The following is a 23,768-nucleotide window of genomic DNA, read 5'->3' on the forward strand; positions in this document are numbered from 1 at the left end:
GCCGACGCGAGCAATATGTGGTCTCCGGGTTACTGTAGCTCCTGTAGCGCCAGGTTTCCACAGCCCACTGTCCAGTTTGTCTTGGCTCCATTTCCCAGGTGACAGAACTGCAGGGTTACAGCCACGGCACACTCGTTCAGTCATGTCTGGCCCGCGATAAGCACAGCTTGTTTGTGCGTGCGCGGTCTGCTTACCCGTTAGTTAGTTTGCCTGTTGGCTTGTATGTGGCGAGGGGATTTTAGGGATCTGGAGATGGAAAGAAAGGCACGTCCGTAAAGTGTGTATGCGTTTAGGTTCTGCTCCTCATCACAGTGTCCGTCTCTTTAGCTTGTTGCAATCCAAGGTACCATTGTGCATATGAAAACTCTGGTATCATTTCACAGAGGGACTTTCCTTGCCAATTGGATCCCCTCCAACCAGAATCGTTGACATTGGCTCTGAAATATGGACATACCGGGGTCGCAGTTTATGGCTGCAAACAGAAATACAATCACATCAACAAGTTTAAGTTTCTCTCTTTTTGGTCTTGTGACCGTCGCAAGCACATATTGTATTCATTAGGCTGCGGGCACACAACATTTTATTATTCTTCAGCTTTTAGTTTCATCGCTGAAACCGAGATTTTAACAGGAATTGTGAATTTTTTTCATAAACAGCAGGTTCATGCAAGCAGCTGTTCTCAGTCCACCAGGCTGCCCTGCAGGTCACTGCAGATGGAGAGCAGGTCTCCATGGGGGTGCGCATAAACCAGGATGTAGCCGGGATGTGCTACAAGTGACAAAATTAACTCTGTGATCCAAAGGGAATATGTGGATTAAATCTGCTGTTTAATAATTCAGACACTTCCACTCATGTTTAGTTGCATCACCCTTTTACTATTAACCAGTTTTATCACTGAATATCAGAAACGTGTTCTTTATACTGTGAAAGCATGTGAAATAAAGGCAGCGTGAGCTACTTGCAGTGTCTTTAAATGTTGCTCAATGAGAAACACCCAAGTGTTTATTTATATTTTGTTGTTTTTCTGTCACTTTAAGTTTCCTTACAACAGGGAGAGACCATTTGGAAAAAAAGAGGAAAATTTTATCCCAAAAATGTATTTTTTGGGAGTCACATGAGAGGACCATCAGTGAGCAGAATCCCAAATGAAGGCAGGAGATAGTGGCTAGAGGTGGTGGAGCAGATGGCTGATGGAGATAAAGAGTGAAATGCAGTGAGTGAGGTGGAGACGGGAAGGAGGAGTGTTGATCGGGGAACAGAGGCTGATGAGTGAAGTGAATCTGACAGCGTGGGAAACTGAAGCGACGAGGAAAATAGAGCAGCAGGAATTACAAAGGAGAGTGTAGACAGAACATGAAAGATCGCACCGATTTGTGTGCAATAATCAAATTCTGTGTCATTTCGCTCTTAAATCAAAAATTCCAGGTACGCTGTGCGGCTCATACTTACAGTTTGGAGTGTGAATGCACCTCCTGCTATCCTCAAGAGTTCAGTGCTCTCAAGGCCCTTTATATAGTAAGGAACATAGTCTGACATCATTATAATGCACTTGTGTGGGAGGACACTTTAGGTAGCTGCTTTCCTGAACTCTGAGTTTTCTTTCCTCAGAACACCACACGACTTTTTTCACACTGTGTCTCTCCATAAAAGTCCATCGCTGCATGCACACATTTTTTGCCTAAGCCCAGGCTCAGTTTGTCACGTTTGGGTGAAATTCGACCAGACGGCAAATGTCTAACACATTTTCATTATGTTTCCTACAGGGGATTGATTTTGCCAGTTTCACAGGCTACATGTTCCTCGGAATATGCCTCGTCCTTTTTACCTCATTTCCTTTCCTGCGGATGCTCTACTGGAACAAAAAACTTTACAACAAAGAGTCCATTGAAATAGTTGGTAAGTAGCACTGCTTTTTTCATAGACTGATACTCTAATCCTGTAGACTGCTGAGGGTGACACCTATACTCAAAAAATTCTAAGTAATATAATTACATGTAATTACATGTAATTTTGTAATTTTTTAAACACTGTAAGAAAGTTAACTTTCATGAATTCTGGCTCTAATGTTCTAATGTTTGCAGTAGAGTAAAAAAAGATGATAATACTTGTGGTGTCTTAGGGCGGAGCTTTGACTGACAAGATGCTACTCTACCAGCATCCCTCTGTTTCTCAGTCAGATCCACTGATTATGGTCAAACATGGTTTCAAACAATCAAAATGGTGATGTCACATGTCCGAGTTTAACATTTTTTCAGTTTAAAAAGTAGTTTTTTGGGTTAATTTATGTTTTTCTACATGAAAAATATTTTTTTAGATGGTTATTAAGCTGAGTGGACTCGAGTTATAAAAAATATAGTTACCTGCTGGATACAGCACAACCTGAAATCATTTGTGATGGTTTTTGAGTGTTATTAAGAAGAGTATTAACTCCCAATAACATCTTTGCACACAATAGCTTCCCAATAAACCTTCTCAGGCACTGGCCTCACACAAACATAATTAACTCGGCATTACAGCCTCATCCCTCTAATTTCCACTTGAGATGCGTGCTGCCTTCAGTTTTCACTTTTTCAATTTCCACACTGTTCCACTCACATTGTTAGATATCTCTGCCATCTCCGATATTACATTTCTGGATCATATATTGCTGCAAAAAGATTCTGTGTGTGTGATGTAATAGTTCATGGTTGTGTGTGTGCGTGATTTTTTTTTATTGTATTATTTAAAGTAGGTTACTTAATTTGGAGAGGTCTGAAAAGGTCATGCTCAATGGAGCCTCTCCTGGAGGTTTGTTATTTAGGAACACAGGACAGAACTCCCTGTTCCTTTTTATACTAAAAACAAAAAACAAAAACATACAAAATAACCAAAAAAAGTACTGTGTTCGCCTTATTGAGAAGGGAGTGGAATTGTAAAATATTCATACTTTTTGCTGAAGAGTAGTCTTCAGAGCCGGGTGATACAGATTTCCACATCAGTCAAGGTTTAAAAAAAAAAGTTTATAATTGGAACAAAGCCTGTGATCCAGTTCGACAGTCAAACCAAGCTGCCCATCATGCACGTGTAACATTCTTCAATCTCTTCACATCATATATAAAAGCCTCAGTGGCAGTGCTGCTGCCCTCCATCTCTGCCTGCTGCTTCGATCCATCCACCACCTCTGTCTTCAACGTTTTTACCTCAGTCGGGACCACTACAGTTGAAAGATGCTCATTTCCCTCTGCAGTCATTTATATGTGAAAAAGAAAGTTTTCCTGACTCTCTGCAGGTAAAGCCTTACTCTTTGAATAGGGAATAAGAGGGTAAGTCAGGTGCACTGATCATCAACAATGTGAACACCTCTGTAAAAACAAAAATTGTGCAGTTTTTTGCTCTTGAGTATTCAGGATTGTTGAACCCAAAATCTTCCGAGGAGTGGACGGTCCCAAGATCAGACCGTGCAATGCTCAGAGAAACTGGAAAAACCCCAAGCGTTAGCATGCTAAGTATTAAAGTTAACAAAAAGAAAACTAAAGCTGAATCTACAAGCTACTGTGAAACCTGTGAAAAACCTTTTCACATAACGGTATATTTGGTGATAGGGCTGTGGGACCCTTCCATGTGTATGCGTGAGCATGAAAGTGGGGAGTGCAGCAGTATAAAGGTTTGACATGAAGTGGGGTGAAGATGCGTTGCAAAGTGGCTTGCAGATGCTCTTCAAATGTAGGCAGGTTAAAGAAACTCTAAAAACACACCTGCACGGGATTCAGCGGTGGAAACATGAGCTCAGAGCCTCGATGCCAAAGTTTGGGCCTCTTGGTGAACAAAGTTTACAATCAATTTGATAAAACTAACTTTTTGACCTTTAAAATTCAAAAGTATTTGTGATGATAACCTAACTCAGACATCATTTACTGGGGTAGAATGCCTTTATCTCCTTTTTCACCAGCTAACATCCCTCGAGGGTCTGGTGACTCACAGTGTGTCCGACACCACATGGCTCATGTGAGAAAATCCCTTTACTCTGATGTTTAGTTGCTCTGACTAGTTGGCAGTGAACAGACTCACTCATCCAGAGAGCAGCCTGATAGCGACACGGGACTCCTTTCTTTTCTATTAAAAAACTATTCATCTAATCTGGTGTACCACAGCCCTTTTATGTATCTTCTTAATTATCCAGCAGCAGGAAAGAAAATGATTTGGCCATCCCTGAAGACTTGGAACAATGTTCAGAGAGAGAGAAAGGATGACAGACTGTGGTGGTTTGGAGCATGACTGTCCGCCATCATTCTGTCTTACTGTAGATCTGGCTTGTAAGACTCTGGGGAGATAGATAATAAGCATACAAAACAAAACACAACAACAACAATAAAAGAAAAAAGATATTTGTTTGAAACTGTTAAGAATTCTTCCGGAAACACAGTCACCTCCTATCATTGTTTACCCACACTATCAGACTTCCCCCCTCTGAGATGACCCCAGCATGGGATGATTGAAGCAGAGACCATGAGGCTGCTCAGTGGTCACCACAATCCTCACATTTAAGCTGTGAGCAACACCGACTGTTCGGAGCTGTTCTGTCACACTGAGCAGCGGGCAAACTAAAGCAAGCTTTTACCCATCACCACGGTGACCGTTCGATGCTGGCCTAAATCTGACCCCGTGGAGTTTCTTCTTCTTCTCCTGCCAGCCTGGTCTTGCTAAGAGTGCATGTGGCTGGATCAGCTCAAACCCCCCGCCACGGCTGGTAATTGTGCAGATTTGCTAACAGGAAATGTTTTTATTTCCTCTTTCCCCCTGCACTGCTTAGATCCTATTATGGTCACCTAGCAACCTTCCTGAAAAAGGATGGCACCTACTGATATCTACATAAGGGTCCCATATCCTCAGGCTGTATCTGTGTTTGAGCACTGGCGGTTCCTGGGTTGGTCAATGCACCCATCGCCAGGCTGCATTAGGCCCTCTGTGGGGGCTCACATATTGGGCATATTGACTGAAAACATCACCATGTTCTCTCAGCTGTAGAAGATATTACCAGACAAATATCCGTTATAAGCGTACTGCATTCTGCTGCTGAGCTTCATCACTGTAACTTTGAAGTCTGTGTGTCGTACATGCACTGAACAGGTGCCGTTCTCTCTTTGCCCTGCAGAACTCAAGCATGAGATCCTGGTTTGGAGGCAAACGGCTCAGCGCATAAACCCCGCCAGCCGAGAGGAGACAGCTGTGAAATGTCTTTTAATGCAAAAAGTCCTCAACCTGGAGAGTCTGCTGCGAAACATGATGAAGACCTTCCAAAGGTTAAAGAAAGCACAAGAACACAGAACATTAAGAATCACATTGTCTGTACTGTTAATGTCGTTTTTCAAAAGCCAACCTGCTGTATATTGCTTCTTACAGATCTTTTCACTAGATGCAGTTATCAGTACTAATCAATAATACATGATTTAACAAGAGAATTCATGGCTGGTGTGATTACTGAAAGCACACACTGCAAATACTTTGTGAACAAATTAATTTCGTAAGTCGGGGTTCCACTGTATAATAACAGGTGACAGAACACAAGAAGAACTCGATAGAACTCAATAAAAACTAAACAAAAGACCTGGGATGATGACACACGTCACTGACGCAACCTGGCTGGTGTACACATCGAGACCACCAAGAAAACAGACGAATAAGACTGACTTTGACCACAAGGGGCCGCTGTAGTAACAAAGGAAAAAGGAAAAGGCTCATTAAAGCCTAGAAATGTGACATAGCCACGATAGCACCGCGATGTGTGGTCGGTTACAAAGTAGCAATCATATAAAACTCTTGCATGCAATAGTAACACTGTAACTGCACGTTCCACTTCCACTGTTACAGTATTTTCTGCACTATAAGGCGCACTTAAAATCCTTAAATTTTCTCAAAAATTGACAATGGGCCTTATATTCCGGTGCATCTTATGTATGAATTCTGGTTGTGCTTACAGACCTCGAATGGATTTTATGTAGTACACGCCGCTCAGAAATCTGTCAAAAATGTTTGAGTCTGACTTTGGTAAGCTACGAAGCCACACCGCTTGATGGATTGTCGGAGCGTTATGGCTACTGTACTCAGGAGCCTCGTGGAGTAATCTGAGTCCAAACTCCATCCGCTTCAGGCCCCAAGTCAAACGAACACTACGGCATCACTGAGAGTTAAAAACTGTCTAAATTCTTTCATCTTTAATCAGCGTTGCTACTTTGCCAGGGGTAACAATTAAGTTTAACATCCAGGCATCCATGAAAACAGAATTTATTAAATTTAACTGAGTTAGAAGTTAGCAGGAAGTTAGCAGGCTAGTTTCCACCTAAACATGATATTGCATGTTCTGACTGAGAGATTCCTGAAAAAATTAAAACGTACAGCTCTGCTATCACTTCCAACATGAATGAAGATAGAAAACTAAACAGCAGTGACGTTTGTAGCGTTACTGAAGCTGGGCTAGCTGGTATATAATGATGTGCTACGTGATCGCTAGCGACACAGCTATATTAGTATAATGAATTGAGTAAAGTTTGACTTATCTGACTGTTTTGTTTCGCTTAATGTGCCTTATAATCCGGTGCATCTTATGGTCCGAAAAATACGGCATTTGTTTTTACTTCTGAAATTAAGTATAAATCTAGAAGTGTGTCTCCCTAACGTCAGTGCATGTATGTTAGACCCATGACCCTGAAGCTCAGACTTCAGACTGCTCCTGGATCTGTGCAATATCAATATATCGGAAGAAAGTTAGCTAAAGGAAGGAGGAGCTTAAATATCTTTTTCAGACACTGGATGAACTAGGTGCTGCTCCAAATCCAAGCTCAAACAAATGAGGATTATTCCTAATTCTGAATCACACAAAGCTGTAAACTCTAGCAGCCCAACATTAGAAATATGGAGCTGGAGAAGAGCATAATAGGTCCCCTCTAATTATTTAAAACACAAGCATGGCACCAAGCATGACATGTTCAGTTCAGTCCAGAAATAGTTTTTTTTTTTTTTCCTGTTCCTATTTTTCTGTGCCTGCTTTCCGGACCATCATAGCAATTACAGAAAATAAATACAAATTTTGAAGGGCAGGAAATGCAGAAATAAATCCTTCACACTACACAACGCTCAGCATACGGTTATAAACTGCTAAAAATAAGTACCCTGTTTCTATGAGATGATACTTTTTCCATTTTTTGTTTGTTTGTTTTTTGACACTGTGCATTCGCCTAATGTGAGATTTAAATGTTGTTGTGTCTGACAGACAAATTTCTCAGGAGGATAAGAACTGGGAGCAAAACATCCAAGAACTGCAGAAGAAGGTAGGCTTTGATTCTTCACCTCACACATTTTCCTCAATCACTGTGACTGGTGCATTGATGTAATCTCAGTAATGAAGTAGGTCTAGTCTTTGAAAGTTCGCTTAAGACAAATCCTGTCATTCTTCTGATAACATCAGCTTTTCCACCATTCACAAAAAATACATTTTCCTCCTACGCAGCACAGAATTACTGACAAAGTTCTGCTGGTGAAGTGTGTGTCCGTCCTTGGCATTGTGATCTTCATGTTCTTTCTCAACTCCTTCGTTCCCAGCATTCATCTCGATCTTGGTAAGCCCCGCACTCTCTCATTATTGCACTGTTGTTACGGGCATCACTGGGTGGTTATGGGTTCCGTCATGTAATTATGAAGCACAGCTTCCTCTGCCCTTGCAATTTAAAAGAGAGTAAATAATGGGTTGACTAGCAAATGAAACCAACAAATTACATGGCTACAAAGCTGCAATTAAGGCCACCGTGTTCCATCCCTCCACGAGCTTCTAAGCCTGTACTGATGAACAAAATTTCAGTAAAGCTGCAAAAGGCTGTCTTAAGACACTCAACCAAAATTTGGGGCAAAAATAGGCAGTGCAAAGTTTGACAAACCTCCACTAGATGTAACATATTGAAAAAGATATGTCAGAATCTCTATTTTGTTCAAGCTCCCATGTCATTTTTACAGAAAATCTCTCTCTTCTGATACATTTTGTAAAGCATCATACGATTTCGAAACACTCTTTGCTTACATTCAGAACCGTTCACCCCTGACTGATTCGTCCTCATATACATATTTACTAAAGAGTAAAATACTTATCGCTTTGAAAGTCTAATTGCTGCTGTTGTGTTACATTTTGCATTCTGGAGCTATGCCACCTGTAAAACTTTTACTGTGCACTTTATTCTTGAGGGTCTACTGCAGAAGTGTTTATAGGTGGAAGTAAGTTAGCTGGTCACACTGGCTCCTCAGTGTGGCAAACTCCCTGTGGCATTTCGTTCAAAAGCAATTCATCATCTGCTTAGCAAATATTGCCTTTTTAAGCAGATATATGACTCTCATGGACTCTGCAGCAGAGGAGAAGCTGAAGGAACCAACAGCAGCACCTTTTTTTTTAATAGTCTGGGCAGAACCTGCAGACCACGCAGGAACCCTGAATCTGGGCTTTAAACTTTAAGTTTTATGAATCCATCAGATTCTGAGTAACTAGCATTCAAAACCCAGACACACACAGGAGGAGCTTGCTGTGGAAACTCCCCTCCACTGTTTCAGATGACTCATGAGTCAATGGCTGCTGAGCCACAGGGGAGAGCAGATTACCTATTAATCCAAAGGTTGGTGGTTTGATTCCTGGCTCCTCACAGTCTGGCGCAAGAAACTGAACCCTGTAATTGCTCATACATCCTTTGGAGTGTGTGTGTGATAGCGAACCATTATATTACTATTACATTATTATTTTGCTATTCTATCTAATTAAGTCATGAAGCCTAGTTTACGACCTTAACCCACTACAATCCTCAGTTTTTTCCCCTGTCAAGGTTCGAATTTGAGGAAGAGACAAACGACTGCATGGTCTCAGTAGATGTCAGAATAGTGATTTTTATTATACATATGTACATATGGGGAAGATGAGCATCACAAGCCTTTTAGAGCCGATCTCCCCCGAGCAAGCATCTCACAAAGCTTTTATTACAATGATGACGTCAAGTCACATGATAAGTATCAGTCAGTTCTCAGAACTCAGGAAGTTCCCCTCACTCCACAAGTTCTCCTTATAAGGCCTCCAGATGTTTCCACTCAGCCCAGCACTCAGAGAAAACCAGTGTGTGTTGTGTGTATATCTATTCGTGTCTATTGTGAAAGTATATCTATCAGAAAACTGTCCTCAGACAACCCTCCTATTCTTACTAAGGGTGTGTGTACACATTCATGTGTTGTATAAGAGCGTGCATGTACTTTCAAGGCCTGTGTACGTGCAGAACTGAACATAGAACCAAGGCAGGGTCCAGCAGGCCCCACAGGCTTCTGAGTGATTACAGAACTGTGAAACAGCTTTAAGCAAATAACATGAATAGTACAGAACAACAATAGACTGATTAGAGTACTGATAATCTGTGTAGATTAATGTTAACCTAGATATGGTTCAAAGATTATTCTGTCAACTGGTTCAACAATGGTAAATGATTAATGATTGATACTTCTGATTATAACTGTGATCATAAGAATACAAAATAAAATATCTCCTGGTCACATTCCTCCTCTTTGGGCTGGCTTGCCAGCCCAACTCACACCAGGATTTATTTCCAAACCAAACAAACACGTTATGACACTTATCAATCCCAACGCCTCCGTTGTTTTCCAATTTTCCCACAACCCAGCTGTTCTTTTAGCTTCGGACTCGAGTTTCAGCCTGACACGCTTCAGGCCCCTTTACCACCTCCTCTTGGAGTGAAGAAACACCCTCGGATTCTTCTTTCTTCGTCTTCCGGGGTTAGACCACCCTTCAGTTGCTACACAGATCTGTGTGTTTGTTGTCCGTTGTCACCGCCGTGTCCCCCTTTTTGCCAAAAGCCTCTCGAACCACGTTGGTCTCTGGTGTTCCTAGTTTTAGCCAACCCCTTCCTGGTTATCGCTGTGGTTATGGGATCCATCTTCTCAAGGAGCCCCAAGGCCATGACACTTGACCCCAGTTGCTGTGAAGGATCCCCATATCTCCGTGTCCCCGTCTGGTGTCTGTTCCCTTCTCTGCAAGAAACAGAAAGCCAACACCTCTCCTGCGCTGGCTCTCCTAATGTTGTTGACTTTGTTTATTCCAATCCTATGCCATGCTTATGTGTGTAAGCGTGCATGCATTTAACCCTCTGCACGTGAAGTCAATAGCACCAATATATCAATCCGATCCGTTGTCGGATGAAGCTTTTGACCTTCACAGACTAAGTGCCAGCTCCTTATAAGCACATTTGCAATGTGTGTATAAAAATGAACAACAGACCTCAAACAAATTGGGCATTCTTAATTCTAACTTGAGTGTAGTACTCAGTTTCTGATCATCTAATTATGCTTCTCACTCGTTCCCTAAATTGTCTAGAAACCTTTAATTTTGCCACACCTAAATTATTAAAACACAGACCAAATAATAAACCCCCTATATAGCTTTTACCTTTATGAGCACACTTCAATAATGAGCAACAACCTGCAATCTGTACCAAAAAATCTTCATGGTCCCACCTGCAAATCATAAGAGTAATAAACGATTCAGCACAACAGACAAGTATCATGTTCAGGTTTCTCCAATCATTAAATCACTATTATTGCCACAATTTGCTTTATTCACCCTTTGGGCAATGTTATTCCAAGAGAGAGAGAGCCCCTAATGGCCAGTTAGTGGGCTCTAGGTCAAACTGTCCCCAAATTTGTTATTTGTTATTATTACTTGTTTTCATGTCACTTGTCTGTTTTCTACTGCACCCTTCTCACCAAAGCAAAGCAAACATCAGCAGCACATTGACCGTAGTCAGGCATCCACATCCCATAGGTGCTATAAAAACATTTCCTGTAAAAGAATCACAGTTTTCAAGACAAGGTGTGTCTCCCCCAACACTCTCACCAGAATACAGTGTAATAGCATCCCCAACTCCTACCCCATAAACACCGTTTCTTCACACATCCGCCCAGAAATCCTGTAATAGAAAAACATTAAAACTGTAACCCTGTAGGGAAGAAAATGTAAATGGTAACGCTGCGCAGTTACCTCTGTAAGCAACACAAGACACAAAAGTGGCATTTACAGGTTCACTCATCCTTGAATATTTTGTCATCCTTCTACTCCTGTAAAAAGAAACACACATAAATTCATCCACCCTTTTATCCTATCTAGGTGGAGGTGGTTAACCTTGAGTCATGGTCAAGTCTTGTCATCTTTTACCAGTCAGTCCGTTTGTTTTTATTCCCAGTCTTTCATCCATTTATCCATTCTTTGCTGATAGTGAAACCTGTCGTCGCATTTAGTTTCCACACTCAGCAAAATGACGTCATCTCAAAAAGAAAACAAGAACTTGAGTTTGGATTACCTCGCTGAATCCTTTTTTTAGACAGGGACTCTCGTTTCTAATTGTCCCCACAAGTGTTTCCTCCAGAACCCATTTCAATGCGGAGAAACTCACTTACAACAATTTTCTCGCCGACGTGTAATGCTTGTAATTTCCGATGTGCAGATCTGCTTAAAGAAAAGATTCAGAAACAAAAATCAGTGCACTGTTCAAAATATAAAACAAAATAAAATGAAAAATAACCAAAACAAAATGCAGACGCCCGGGTCTTAGGACTTGTCACTGAATATTCTTCCCATCAATAAAAATACCAACCTAAACCTACACAGAGTCAAATCAACACCACCTCAACCTTTTCATATTCCTAAACCTATATGTTTTGCGTTCGTGAAACAAAATTGAACCATTAAGTAATTTGAGCTCTTGAAATGTTTTAATTCTCTTAATTCTGCCAGTTTATTTCCACACTTATTCAATGACTTTTATTCAACTGCTACTTGGTCACTCGAATTTTACCTGTTCAAATTGCCTAGGGTTCAACAAAGTCTAGATCCCCGTTATCATGAAACTTGAACGGTGTACGATGATTTACTTACAGTGATTTAGAATCATCACTCAACCTAGCTCTACTACTGGCACTGCGTGACTTTTCTCACACTGGAAACCAGAATTTAGTACAGAACTTTAATGCCTCAGGCAATCGTGCTCAAGGGCTGCCCCCCCCTTTCTCTTCTTCTTTGTCCGTGTGTTCCTCCTTTATTAAATCTCCATCACAATGACGTGGCGCTCTGAAATAAGACTCACACTGTTAATTCCTCGTTTTCACTCTGCACCACTGCTCAGAGTGTTTTCTTTTCTTTTTAGTGTACAGTGAACAATTGAGTCGAGGCCTTAAGCCCCAGATATCTCGCACAGGCATCGTTTTCATAACCAAACCTCTCCGGACTCTGCTCCCCAGACCACACAAATGCCCTCTGGGCTTATTATTATAGCATATTCTATATTTGACTTTGTTGTGTGCAGCATTGAGCCTTTGTCAGTAAAGCATTCTTCATTGCAGCAGCTGGGGCATTGTGTGTCACTTCTTAGTAAATTAAATCAACATTTTGATTTTAGTGCATGGGTATGTATCAGTTTTTACTCCCTTAGCGAGTGCATAAGTGTTCATGTGTGTGTTTCTCTTCATTCTAAGTCGGCGCATGCAGAAGTGTGTATTCGTGTGTTGGTGTATGTTTGTGTTCATCACCTTCCTGTTCTGTAGTTTAGGTAAACCAGCGGCCTGAAGCATGCCCTAGGGTCCTCCCCTCCTCTTTGGGTCTGTTTTCATCCGTTGTTGCAGCTGCCTGCATCTTCTCCTTGTACCTTGACCCTTTTGCTTCTGTATGGTCTTTCAGGGTTTACCCCTGCTGTTGGAGCTTTGCGTCAAGTCTGACGACCTCCTGCTCCAGCAAGCTTCCGCCTGATTACAAGTCCTGTACGTGAAACTCCAAGTCTGACTGATGAGTTCAATTAGCAGCCAGCTCCTCCGGAGCCATGCTCAATTTCTGTTCTGATGCCTTGAGCTCTTACTGAGGGCAAACACCTCAGAGTCTTTTCCTTCCACGTCAGATTGGAGTCTGTTTATGTTGTCCTTACTCTGCTCCACGGCCTTCTGCAGCTCTGCTGTTCGGCTCTTCTCAGAGGTCAGCATTCTTTTGCTCACCCTCCCTTTTCCTCCGGGCTTAATGCGCGTCTCGTCACAGCTCTGTCAGCTGACGCAGCCTGGGAATTTCCCCCGTGTAGTGAAACGGGCTTTAGGTTTAGTGCTCTCCGTCTCTGCTGCATGAGATCGCTCTTTTGCAGCACTGTTGACATCCTCAAGTTGTTGTTGTGAGTCCAGCTGCTGTGGCCTTCAGGGGTCAAAGGGTCAAAGATGGTCGCGGAGAGGGCAACGATGGTAGAGGGGAGGGTAGGAGTCCAGGTCAGCTTCGGCTTTCAGAAAAAACAAAAACAAAACAAAACAGGCGAACAGGAAAATGATGTTGTGTTGGCTGTGCTGTGTTGGCTGTGTTATCCAGAGAGGGGAGAAACAACGAGATCTCGTCTCCCCCCTTTTTTGTTTTTTTTGTTTTCTCTCACCATATAATCAACTCATAAACCCTCAAGTTGACAGGACAACACAGGTACGTGTTAAAATTCTTAAAATCCTGTTTAGAAACCTAAAAAAGGAATTTCCTATCATTCAGTAGTCATTTGTCTTAAACAATCAACAAAAACATGTCCCAAGTCGACCCTTTTAACCACTAAATTTGTCGTGTCCTCACTTAATCATCAGACCAGTGTCTTTGTCTTTTGACGTTACGTTGTTGTCCTGCAACCCAAAGAGTGTATTTGTCAGTAGTGTATATACTATATCATTTAAAAACAGGTGTATGTTAAGTGTCGCTACTTTAACCTTGCATGTACGTGCACATGTATGTAAGCTGTTTCTTCATTGCATGTATGGGTGCGTCTGTATATGGGTTAATTTAACTTTTTCTCAAACGAGGCATTTCTCTAACACGCACATGTGTCTGTTCCTCACCCTTCTCATACCTTTCTCTGGTTGTGTGTGGTACTATTTGTTTCAGTGATTTACCAGGAACATCTCTTCCTTTTCCCCATGTCTTCCGCCAGAGGTTAACACTGGTGAGATTCAGGGACACAGCACCCAGAGCAGTTCAGCGAGAAAAACCTGCCTCAAACTACATTCTCTCTTTTTTGTTTTTCCGGGAGGGGTGAGGACAACTCTGGTGTCCAGCCGTGAATTTTAGCCAAAGCTTGGCCTGTCTTCTGCTGCCGTACTCAGGTTTCCAGGTTAAGAAAAAACACCTGTATGAAGACACTAAACATACATTTAGTATTTGTGCAAACATAACTGCCTAAATTATTGAACTCTTGAGGAGGGTGGATGTCAGAATCAGAATCAAAATCAAAAACTTTATTGTCATTGTCATGAGACCAACGAAATTAAGAATGGTCCCCGATCATTGCATCATCCCTAGCAATATCAAAAAAAAAAATAAACAAAACAATAAAATTCAATAAATAAAATAGATAGAATACTTAACATACTAAGTATTCCCACAGTCATGCTCCAGACCGTGCATAGATTAACACAAGAGTGGCATGGTGGACATTTTTGTAGTATTCAGATGTGTTATTGCAGTTGGGTAACAGCTGTGTTTGAGTCTATTAGTCCTTGCTCTGATTGCCCTGTACCGTCTGTCTTAGGGCAACAGTTCGAACAGGGAGTGGCCAGGATGTGAGGTGTCTTTCATGACGTTTTGGGCCTTTTTAAAACAGTGGGCGTTGTTTGACTCTTTACTAACTTTAAACCCCACCATAACAATTTCTCACTCACAAACTTCTGTGCATCCATTTAATCATGCGAAGCCAGCACAAAATCACACACATACCCCTACAGCAAAGCTTTAACATAACCACAATGCAACTCCTCCCTTAAACGGGAGAAATCACCCTGAATCAACCAACTCTATATAAAACGTGAAACAAAGATAAACCACAAACATTTCTACACTTCTGTGTCTTCCACGCAGCACAATAGGCAGAAAAACACCGATTACTCACAGTCTACAACAAAAGAAAAACCTGCTCTTTTCACAACTCTCACAGCTAAAGTCAAAACTCTTACCCAGTGCCTCTGAAATAATAAAAAATCACCAAATACTCGGTTACTCTTTTCACTCGCTCCCTCTCACTCCCTTCTTCCTCATACAGCATACACGCTCGCTCCCGCGGACCCGCTCGGCCCCGCGGGCTCACTCGGCCCCCACCTTTTTTCCCTCACAGAGACAGAGAGAGAGACCCTTTTCCTTTTTTTATTTCTCCAGCACACATACACACACAGAATCCCAACTGAGAGAAAGAGGGAGAGAAGAGAAAAGAGTTGTAGAGAGGAAGTTTTTTAGCAGGAGTTTCAGATCTAACAGATTTATACAACTTATTTACACACACCGGTAATTTATAATCTATATACACACGGGCCCGCATAGACGTCATACCAGAAGAGGTTACACCTAACTTTTTTGACTAATTTAAAAGCCCCTATAGCCCAGGCCTCGCCTTGCTGGTCAATACACGCCTCGGGAACGCCCTCCCGATAGCGCTCGAATTCCTAAGAAAACACCATATGCCAGAACAACTTTATCTCACTTCTCTATTTCTCTGCTGGTGTTGCTAAATTTTTGACTAATTTAAAAGCATCTTTCAGCCCAGAGCCTCGCTCTTGCTGATCAATTACCCGTCTCAAGTACGCCGCCTTGACAACGGCCTCATTACTAACGCTAGATAATTTAAAACCACACCCCGCCGGACACCTGGAACTCCACCAGCTGCGTGAAAGGCAATGAAATCCTGGCTCACGCTTTTGGCTATACTTAAAGTTGACAGGCAGCTGACGTTTTTATGGGAAGCGGCCGGTCCGCGACTCTATCTGTCAATCTGGCGCAGTAAAAGAAACGGTCTCCCTTCGACCGTTTCGGTTTATTCGGGGCGCCCGAATCCCCCTGGCAACCAACCAAGCAAATAGCCTAACGGTGCGTCCACTGTCAGGTGTCGCCGCCACAGCGCTGAGCTGAACTACGCCCTTAGGGGCCACGCCCCAGTCCTAAATTAAATTTACTTATTTTAAAAGCCTCACTGTGGGTACCCTGCCCTCCAGTTTAATTACCTGAGACCCAAAACCGCGTTTTTGCTACTCAATCAAAACCAAATTATCCCTACACTACCGATTGACTGGCTGGCATCCCAGTCAACCCACAGATAAACCTCTTAAACCGTATCTATTTATTTCCACACACCTTAAACCGTATTAACTCAAACACATAACTTCTTAACTCAAAATTCACCCCCAAAATAAACAGCAATAAATTTACTCAGTTCACTATTCCCTGCCTTTAACACTAATTACCCCAAAATCACCCCGGACAGAACAGAAGCCCCACTGAGTGAACCTTTAATTTAGCGCTCAATTTCCAATTCGGCACCTTTGGAGATCCATCAACAGGCGGTGCTTACCTCTCATATTTCAGGGCCCATCACTCAGTGTAGCTCCTGGCCGTCCGTCTGACACCACTAGACCGTCAGCCAGGCTCCTTAAAATATCCCTCCTCAAACCGGTGTTTCGGCACCAGATTGTCAAGGTTCGAATTTGAGGAAGAGACAAACGACTGCATGGTCTCAGTAGATGTCAGAATAGTGATTTTTATTATACATATGTACATATGGGGAAGATGAGCATCACAAGCCTTTTAGAGCCGATCTCCCCCGAGCAAGCATCTCACAAAGCTTTTATTACAATGATGACGTCAAGTCACATGATAAGTATCAGTCAGTTCTCAGAACTCAGGAAGTTCCCCTCACTCCACAAGTTCTCCTTATAAGGCCTCCAGATGTTTCCACTCAGCCCAGCACTCAGAGAAAACCAGTGTGTGTTGTGTGTATATCTATTCGTGTCTATTGTGAAAGTATATCTATCAGAAAACTGTCCTCAGACAACCCTCCTATTCTTACTAAGGGTGTGTGTACACATTCATGTGTTGTATAAGAGCGTGCATGTACTTTCAAGGCCTGTGTACGTGCAGAACTGAACATAGAACCAAGGCAGGGTCCAGCAGGCCCCACAGGCTTCTGAGTGATTACAGAACTGTGAAACAGCTTTAAGCAAATAACATGAATAGTACAGAACAACAATAGACTGATTAGAGTACTGATAATCTGTGTAGATTAATGTTAACCTAGATATGGTTCAAAGATTATTCTGTCAACTGGTTCAACAATGGTAAATGATTAATGATTGATACTTCTGATTATAACTGTGATCATAAGAATACAAAATAAAATATCTCCTGGTCACACCCCCCAAATCTGAATCCTGATTTGTTGCGGTGCGGTCTCACTCCACCCCCAGCACCCCCCCTCTGGCTTGGACTTTTATCCCTGCTCTCACAGTGAGCTGCTACCCACTGCCTCCCCTACAGCTAGAGGAGGTGCTCTCTCCCTCATTCAAGTGGAAATCTCTGTCTCTGTAGCTCTCACTGCACCTCTTGAGCAGTGCCGGATAACCCGGGGTCCCAGTGGATCCACATGTTCAGGCATACTGCTGGAAATCAAATCCCTTTTTCTTTTCGGGCTTTCTCGATCCCTTTGAATTCTCTGTTTTTTAAAAACTCTCTCAGGTGTGTAATCACAGTCACAAGAGAAAGGTTCTGTTGCCCGGTGGGATTTTTCACTTTTCCAAAGCTTCTCCAAAGATCATTTCCTTCAATGCTGATAATAGGTCTGCAGGTCAGGGTTTGTGCTTGACTAACCAATGCGCCTGTTATATATTTGGATCAGGGTTAAGCAGTAACTACGACTTGCATCTATTCCATTCTGTTTCAGTATATTATAAAATGTTGATTAAACAACAGCGAGTGCTGGAAAGATTGTCTCTGCTGTTCCATAGATGCATAATTGCACATATGTCTCTGCTTCTCTTAATAGAGACAGCTTTGCATGTTTTTTCCTTAAAGCCAAAAACATAAAAAGCTGCTTTAAAAATTAAGTATTATTATTTTAGGTTTCCAGAAGAAATTTTAACCACTTACAGCTGTTTGTGTTAGGAGATTGCACAAAGGTACAGACGTGGTCCAGAATTTAGAATAAAATAAAATGATGAACCAAAGTCCAAGAAAACAGCTACAAAAGGTAAAAACAGAAACCAGGAAACAAGTAAAGAAAGCACATGAAAGGCAAGCAAATAATCCGACGAGATCAAAGGAAAAGACAAAATAATAAAAAGTTAGGATGCTGTGTAGCTTAAAACCACACTTCAGTGATGCAAATCTGAAAGCATACAATCACAGATTAAAGTTAATGTGAGCTGGGCATTGATTTTGAAGTCACACGAGAAAACAAACCGATGACGTAAAACATAAAGTAACCCAAAGACAGATAAAGACAGAAAGAGGAGAGTACAGCACACCATGACTTTGCTCCTCAGTATCCAATATCTGCTGCAGCATGTAGAGTTAACATGAGATTATCACCAACAGGTTATCAAGTTCAACACAATCTCACAGCAGTTTGCGAAATAGTCATCTCTAATATTCTGATTCGTGCTGCTTGGCATGGATTACCACCTTTACTACCACTTCTTTGAAAGACCCAATTTACTTGGATGTCCGGGTTCTCCCCGAAGAGCCACAGACATGAAAAATGCTTCCTATCAAAAATACATTTAAAATCGTGCAATATTGCCAAAATCAGAAACACCCCATCTCAGAGTAACTAAAAGCTCCTGAACAGAGAGTAGAAAGAGCGACCGCATTTCCCCCATACTGGCTTCTCTTCACTGGCATCCTGTTAAGTCCAGAATTGAATTTAAAACCTTTCTCCTGGATAATCAGTTTCTGTCATATTTTAAAGATCCCATATTATCCTAACAGAGCATTTCTCTTAGACTGCAGGTTTATTTGTGCTTCTAGAGTTTGCGAATGGGAGGCAGAGCCTTCAGCTATCAGGTACCACTGCTGTGGAAACATCCCTTACTCAAATCAAATCAAATCAAATTCAAATTTTATTTGTCACGTACACAGTCATACACAGTACGATATGTAGTGAAATGCTTGGACAACTGCTCATGACCTAAAGAAAACAAAAAAGGAAAAGGCTATGAATAAGATAGGAAATAAATATGAAAAATTAAAAAGGGTAAATTTAACTAGGAAGGAATAAAATATAAATTAAGGTTAAAAATGAAATAACTGTACAACACAAATTAGAATGAAGGGTAAATTTAACTGGGAAAGAATAAGATAAAATATATAAATTAAAGTTGAAAATAAAATAACTGTACAACAAAATACACAATACACAATATAGAACTATATAAGAATGTATGAAGAAATATAAATAAATAAATATATACACAATAACAGCAGCTGTACAAGTATTAACTGGAAATGAAGAATATAGTGACCAGTGTTGTGCAAAAACAATGTCCAGAATGTCCAGTGTGTGTGTGTAAGAACCATATGTGTGGGTCAGTACTGTGTGGTGGTGTGATTGAGAGACCGTATCGCCTGCGGGAAGAAGCTCCTCCTCAGTCTCTCTGTGTTGGTCTTCAGGGAGCGGAATCGCTTTCCTGACCTCAGCAGAGAGAACAGTCTGTTGTTGGGATGGCTGAGGTCCTTCACGATCTTCCTGGCCTTGGTCCAGCACCGCCTGCTGTAGATTGAGTGCAGGTCAGGGAGCTCGGAGCGGATGGTGCGCTCAGCTGACCGCACAACCCTCTGTAGAGCTCGTCTGTCCTGCATGGTGCTGTTCCCGAACCAGGTTAAGATGTTTCCCGCCAGGATGCTCTCTATGGTGCACGAGTAAAAGTTCCTGAGCACCTTGGAGGGCAGTTGGAAGTCTCTCAAGCGTCTGAGGTGGTAGAGACGCTGACGGGCCTTTTTCACCACGGTGTTGATGTGACAGGACCATGACAGGTCCTGCGTGATGTGAACTCCGAGGTATTTGAAGCTGTCCACTCTCTCCACTGGGCACTCGTTGATGACGGGGGTCTGGTAGTTCCTCTCCTGCTTAGTGCTGAAGTCCACTATCAGCTCCTTTGTCTTACTGACGTTTAGAAGGAGGTTGTTCCTCTGGCACCAGTTCTCCAGATCCCTAATCTCCTTCAGGTAGGCCGTCTCGTTGTTATCAGAGATCAGGCCCACCACGACGGTGTCGTCAGCAAACTTGATGATGGTGGTGGAGCTGGTAGTGGCCACACAGTCATATGTGTACAAAGAGTACAGCAGGGGGCTCGGAACACACCCCTGGGGGGCTCCAGTGCTGAGAGTGGTGGAGGCTGAGACATGTCCGCCCATCCTTACTGCCTGTGGTCTGCCAGTTAGGAAGTTGGAGATCCACTGACACATAGATGAGCTGAGTCCCAGATGCTGTCACGGGTAATGGGGGAAATACAGACTCAGTCGCGGAGCTCTGGATGCGAAGCAAACAGTGCGTTTATTTACAGTGCTCAAAAACAGTCACAAAGCGAAGTACAAAAATCCAACGGTGATCATCTCCAAATTCCCAGTGGTGTGCAGGTGAGTCTCCCAAGTGATTATCTGAGTGTGTTTCTCCTCCGAGGGCTTAATCCAGCGGACTCCTTCTCTCCAACCTTCTGCTCCGTATCACTTCCTCCTATAAACAAGTGACGACAGCTACAGGTGAGAAGGGTAGCCGGCTAAGGCTATGTTAAAAGTAAGAAAACACTCTTTACTACCGAGCCTCCAGTACAATCCAGCGTCGACTGCCATCCGGACACATAGTTAAGTACCTCAGTCCACAACGAGGATGATCAGTGACAGCTGGATGGCAAATTAGGTGCAGGTGTGTCAGCCACTGGGTGGAGGAGGAGAGAGAGAGAAGCACACACATACACACACAGACAGGTCGCTCCGGGAAGGACCGTCCGACCATGACAGTACCCCCCCTCTAACGGGAGCCCCCGGGCGACCCACGAAACTTGTCAGGGTGCCGACGGCGGAACTCTCTCACCATAGCGTGGTCGAGAACCGCAGACCGCGGCACCCAGGAACGCTCTTCCGGACCGTACCCCGCCCAATCCACCAAAAACTGGAAGCCCCTACCGCGGCGCCTGGCATCCATTATGCGAGTAATGGAATACGCCGGAGCGCCAGCGATATCCAGGGCGGGTGGCGGGGGCCCGGGAGGCGGGCACAACGGGCTGGTCCGGACCGGCCTAATTTGAGAAACATGAAACACGTCGTGTACCTTCATGTTGCGCGGGAGGGCCAGTCGGACAGTCACTGGATTCAGGATGGCTTGCACAGAAAAGGGTCCAAGGAACCGGGGAGCCAGCTTCTTGGATTCAGTCCGCAGAGTGATGTTCTTAGAGGAAAGCCACACCTGCTGGCCCACCCGATAGGCCGGTGTAGGGACGCGGCGGCGGTCAGCCAGTCTCTTGTTTTGAGCGCTCGTACGCAGCAGTGCCGCTCGAGTTGCCTGCCAGATCCGTCGACAGCGCCTCATGTGATGTTGCACGGAAGGCACGGCCACCTCTCCCTCCATGATGCAGAGGAGCGGGGGTTGATACCCCAGGGACGCCTCGAAGGGAGAGACACCCGTAGCGGCCGACGTGCTAGAGTTATGGGCGTATTCGGCCCACGCCAACTGCTCACTCCATGACGACTGGTTGGAGGAAACGACGCAGCGCAGCATGGCCTCCAGCTCCTGGTTCGCTCGCTCAGTCTGCCCATTAGTCTGCGGGTGGAACCCAGAGGACAGGCTGACCTGGACCCCCAGCTCGGTACAAAACATCTTCCATACCCGCGAGGTGAACTGGGGCCCACGGTCAGAAACAATGTCCAGAGGAATGCCGTGAAGGCGGAAAACATGTTGGGTCAAGAGCTGGGCAGTCTCTAGAGCGGTGGGAAGTTTGGTAAGGGCAACAAAATGGGCAGCCTTAGAAAAACGGTCAACGATGGTGAGTATAACAGTTTTACCAGAGGACGGAGGGAGGCCAGTGATGAAGTCCAGAGCGACGTGCGACCACGGCCGGCTGGGGACAGGCAGTGGTCTGAGGAGTCCCGGTGGAAGGGAGTTGGACGTCTTATTTCGGGCGCACACAGGACATGCGGCCACATACTCCCGGACGTCCTGAGAGAGAGAGGGCCACCAAAACAGCCTTTGTAAGAAGGTGACAGTTCGGTTCCTGCCCGGATGGCAGGTAAACCGTGCGGTGTGTGCCCAGTGGATGACCTTACCCCTGACCGCTGAGGGAACGTACAATCTACCTGCTGGACCGGTGCCGGGGTCGGGTTCTTGTCGCTGAGCATCTTGGACCACCCTTTCTATCTCCCAGGTGAGGGTCCCCACGATGCATGAGGCTGGCAGAATGGGTTTCTCCTTCTCCTCAGGGTCCGTGTCTGGCGCGAACTGGCGCAACAAGGCGTCTGGCTTCGTATTCCGGGACCCGGGCCTGTAGGTGATGGTTAGGTTAAACCGTGCAAAAAACAGTGCCCACCTGGCCTGTCGGGCATTCAGGCGCTTAGCCGCTTGGAGGTAGGCGAGGTTCTTGTGGTCCGTCCACACGATAACAGGATGTTCGCTCCCCTCCAACCAGTGCCGCCACTCCTCCAGCGCCAACTTGATGGCAAGAAGCTCCCGGTCGCCCACGTCATAATTCCTTTCAGCCTGAGTGAGCCGACGGGAGAAAAAGGCACAGGGGTGTAATTTACCTGCCTTGCGCTGAGAGAGAACCGCCCCAACTCCAGAATCAGAAGCGTCCACCTCCACCACGAACGGCAGGGCGAGGTCAGCCTGGGCCAGGATGGGGGCCGAGGCAAACAAGCTCTTGAGACGGTCGAATGCTTGCTGAGCCGCTGGAGACCACTGGTACGGCTGTTTGGGCGACGTGAGTTGGGTAAGAGGCAATGCCACCTTACCGAAGTCCCGGATGAAGCGTCTGTAGAAGTTGCTGAATCCCAGAAAACTTTGCAACTTCTTCCGAGTGCCGGGCACAGGCCACTCCAACACAGCTTTGACCTTAGCCGGGTCTGCTCGCAACCGGCCCTGTTCAATGATGAAACCCAGAAAAGAGACAGTTGAGGCATGAAACTCACATTTCTCCGCTTTACAAAACAGCCGATTCTCCAGCAGGCGGTGCAACACCAGTCTCACATGCTTAACATGCTCAGCTCTGGACCTGGAGAAAATCAGAATGTCATCAAGGTAAACGAACACGAAGTGGTTTAAAAAATCTCGTAGGACGTCATTTACCAGTCTTGGAAAATGGCAGGGGCATTAGTGAGTCCGAACGGCATTACCAGGTACTCGAAGTGGCCCAGATGGGTGTTGAAGGCCGTCTTCCACTCGTCCCCCTCGCGGATGCGGACCAGGTGATAAGCATTGCGGAGATCAAGTTTGGTGAAATGGGTGGCTCCTTGAAGGAGTTCAAAAGCTGAGGTGAGCAGAGGTAGAGGATATTTGTTTTTGATAGTGATCTTGTTCAGTCCCCGATAGTCAATGCAGGGGCGTAGGGACGCATCTTTCTTTTTAACAAAAAAGAAGCCTGCACCCAAGGGAGAGGTGGAGGGACGGATGATGCCTGCTGCCAGGGAGTCTGTGATGTAGCGCTCCATAGACTCGCGCTCAGGTTTCGAGATACTGTAGAGTCGGCTAGTGGGCAAGGGGGCGCCTGAGAGCAAATCAATCCCGCAGTCGTACGGACGATGGGGGGGGCAGCGATTGGGCCCCGTCTTTGCTAAAGACTCGACCTAGATCATGATATTCGGCTGGCACGGTTGACAAGTCGAGGCGAGAGGGCGGCCCCGCAAGATCGTCTGACATGCAACCCGGCACAGCAGAGCGTAAACACTGCTCATGGCA

The 23,768-nt window shown here is 44.3% G+C and overlaps 1 protein-coding gene across 3 annotated transcripts in view; it reads left to right on the forward strand.

The window, feature by feature from the left end:
- Window positions 1–23,768, forward strand: part of oca2 (oculocutaneous albinism II) — a 74,786-nt gene that overhangs the window by 27,287 nt on the left and 23,731 nt on the right. For all 3 annotated transcript variants that reach the window (XM_082523004.1, XM_082523005.1, XM_082523006.1), the window contains 4 exons: window positions 1,764–1,896; window positions 5,132–5,279; window positions 7,247–7,304; window positions 7,484–7,592. In XM_082523004.1, the coding sequence (XP_082379130.1) occupies window positions 1,764–1,896; window positions 5,132–5,279; window positions 7,247–7,304; window positions 7,484–7,592 (448 nt within the window). The remainder of the gene's footprint in view (window positions 1–1,763; window positions 1,897–5,131; window positions 5,280–7,246; window positions 7,305–7,483; window positions 7,593–23,768) is intronic.

The sequence above is a fragment of the Aulonocara stuartgranti genome (assembly GCF_965226115.1).
Source record: "Aulonocara stuartgranti genome assembly, chromosome: 23".
Lineage (NCBI taxonomy): Eukaryota > Metazoa > Chordata > Actinopteri > Cichliformes > Cichlidae > Aulonocara > Aulonocara stuartgranti.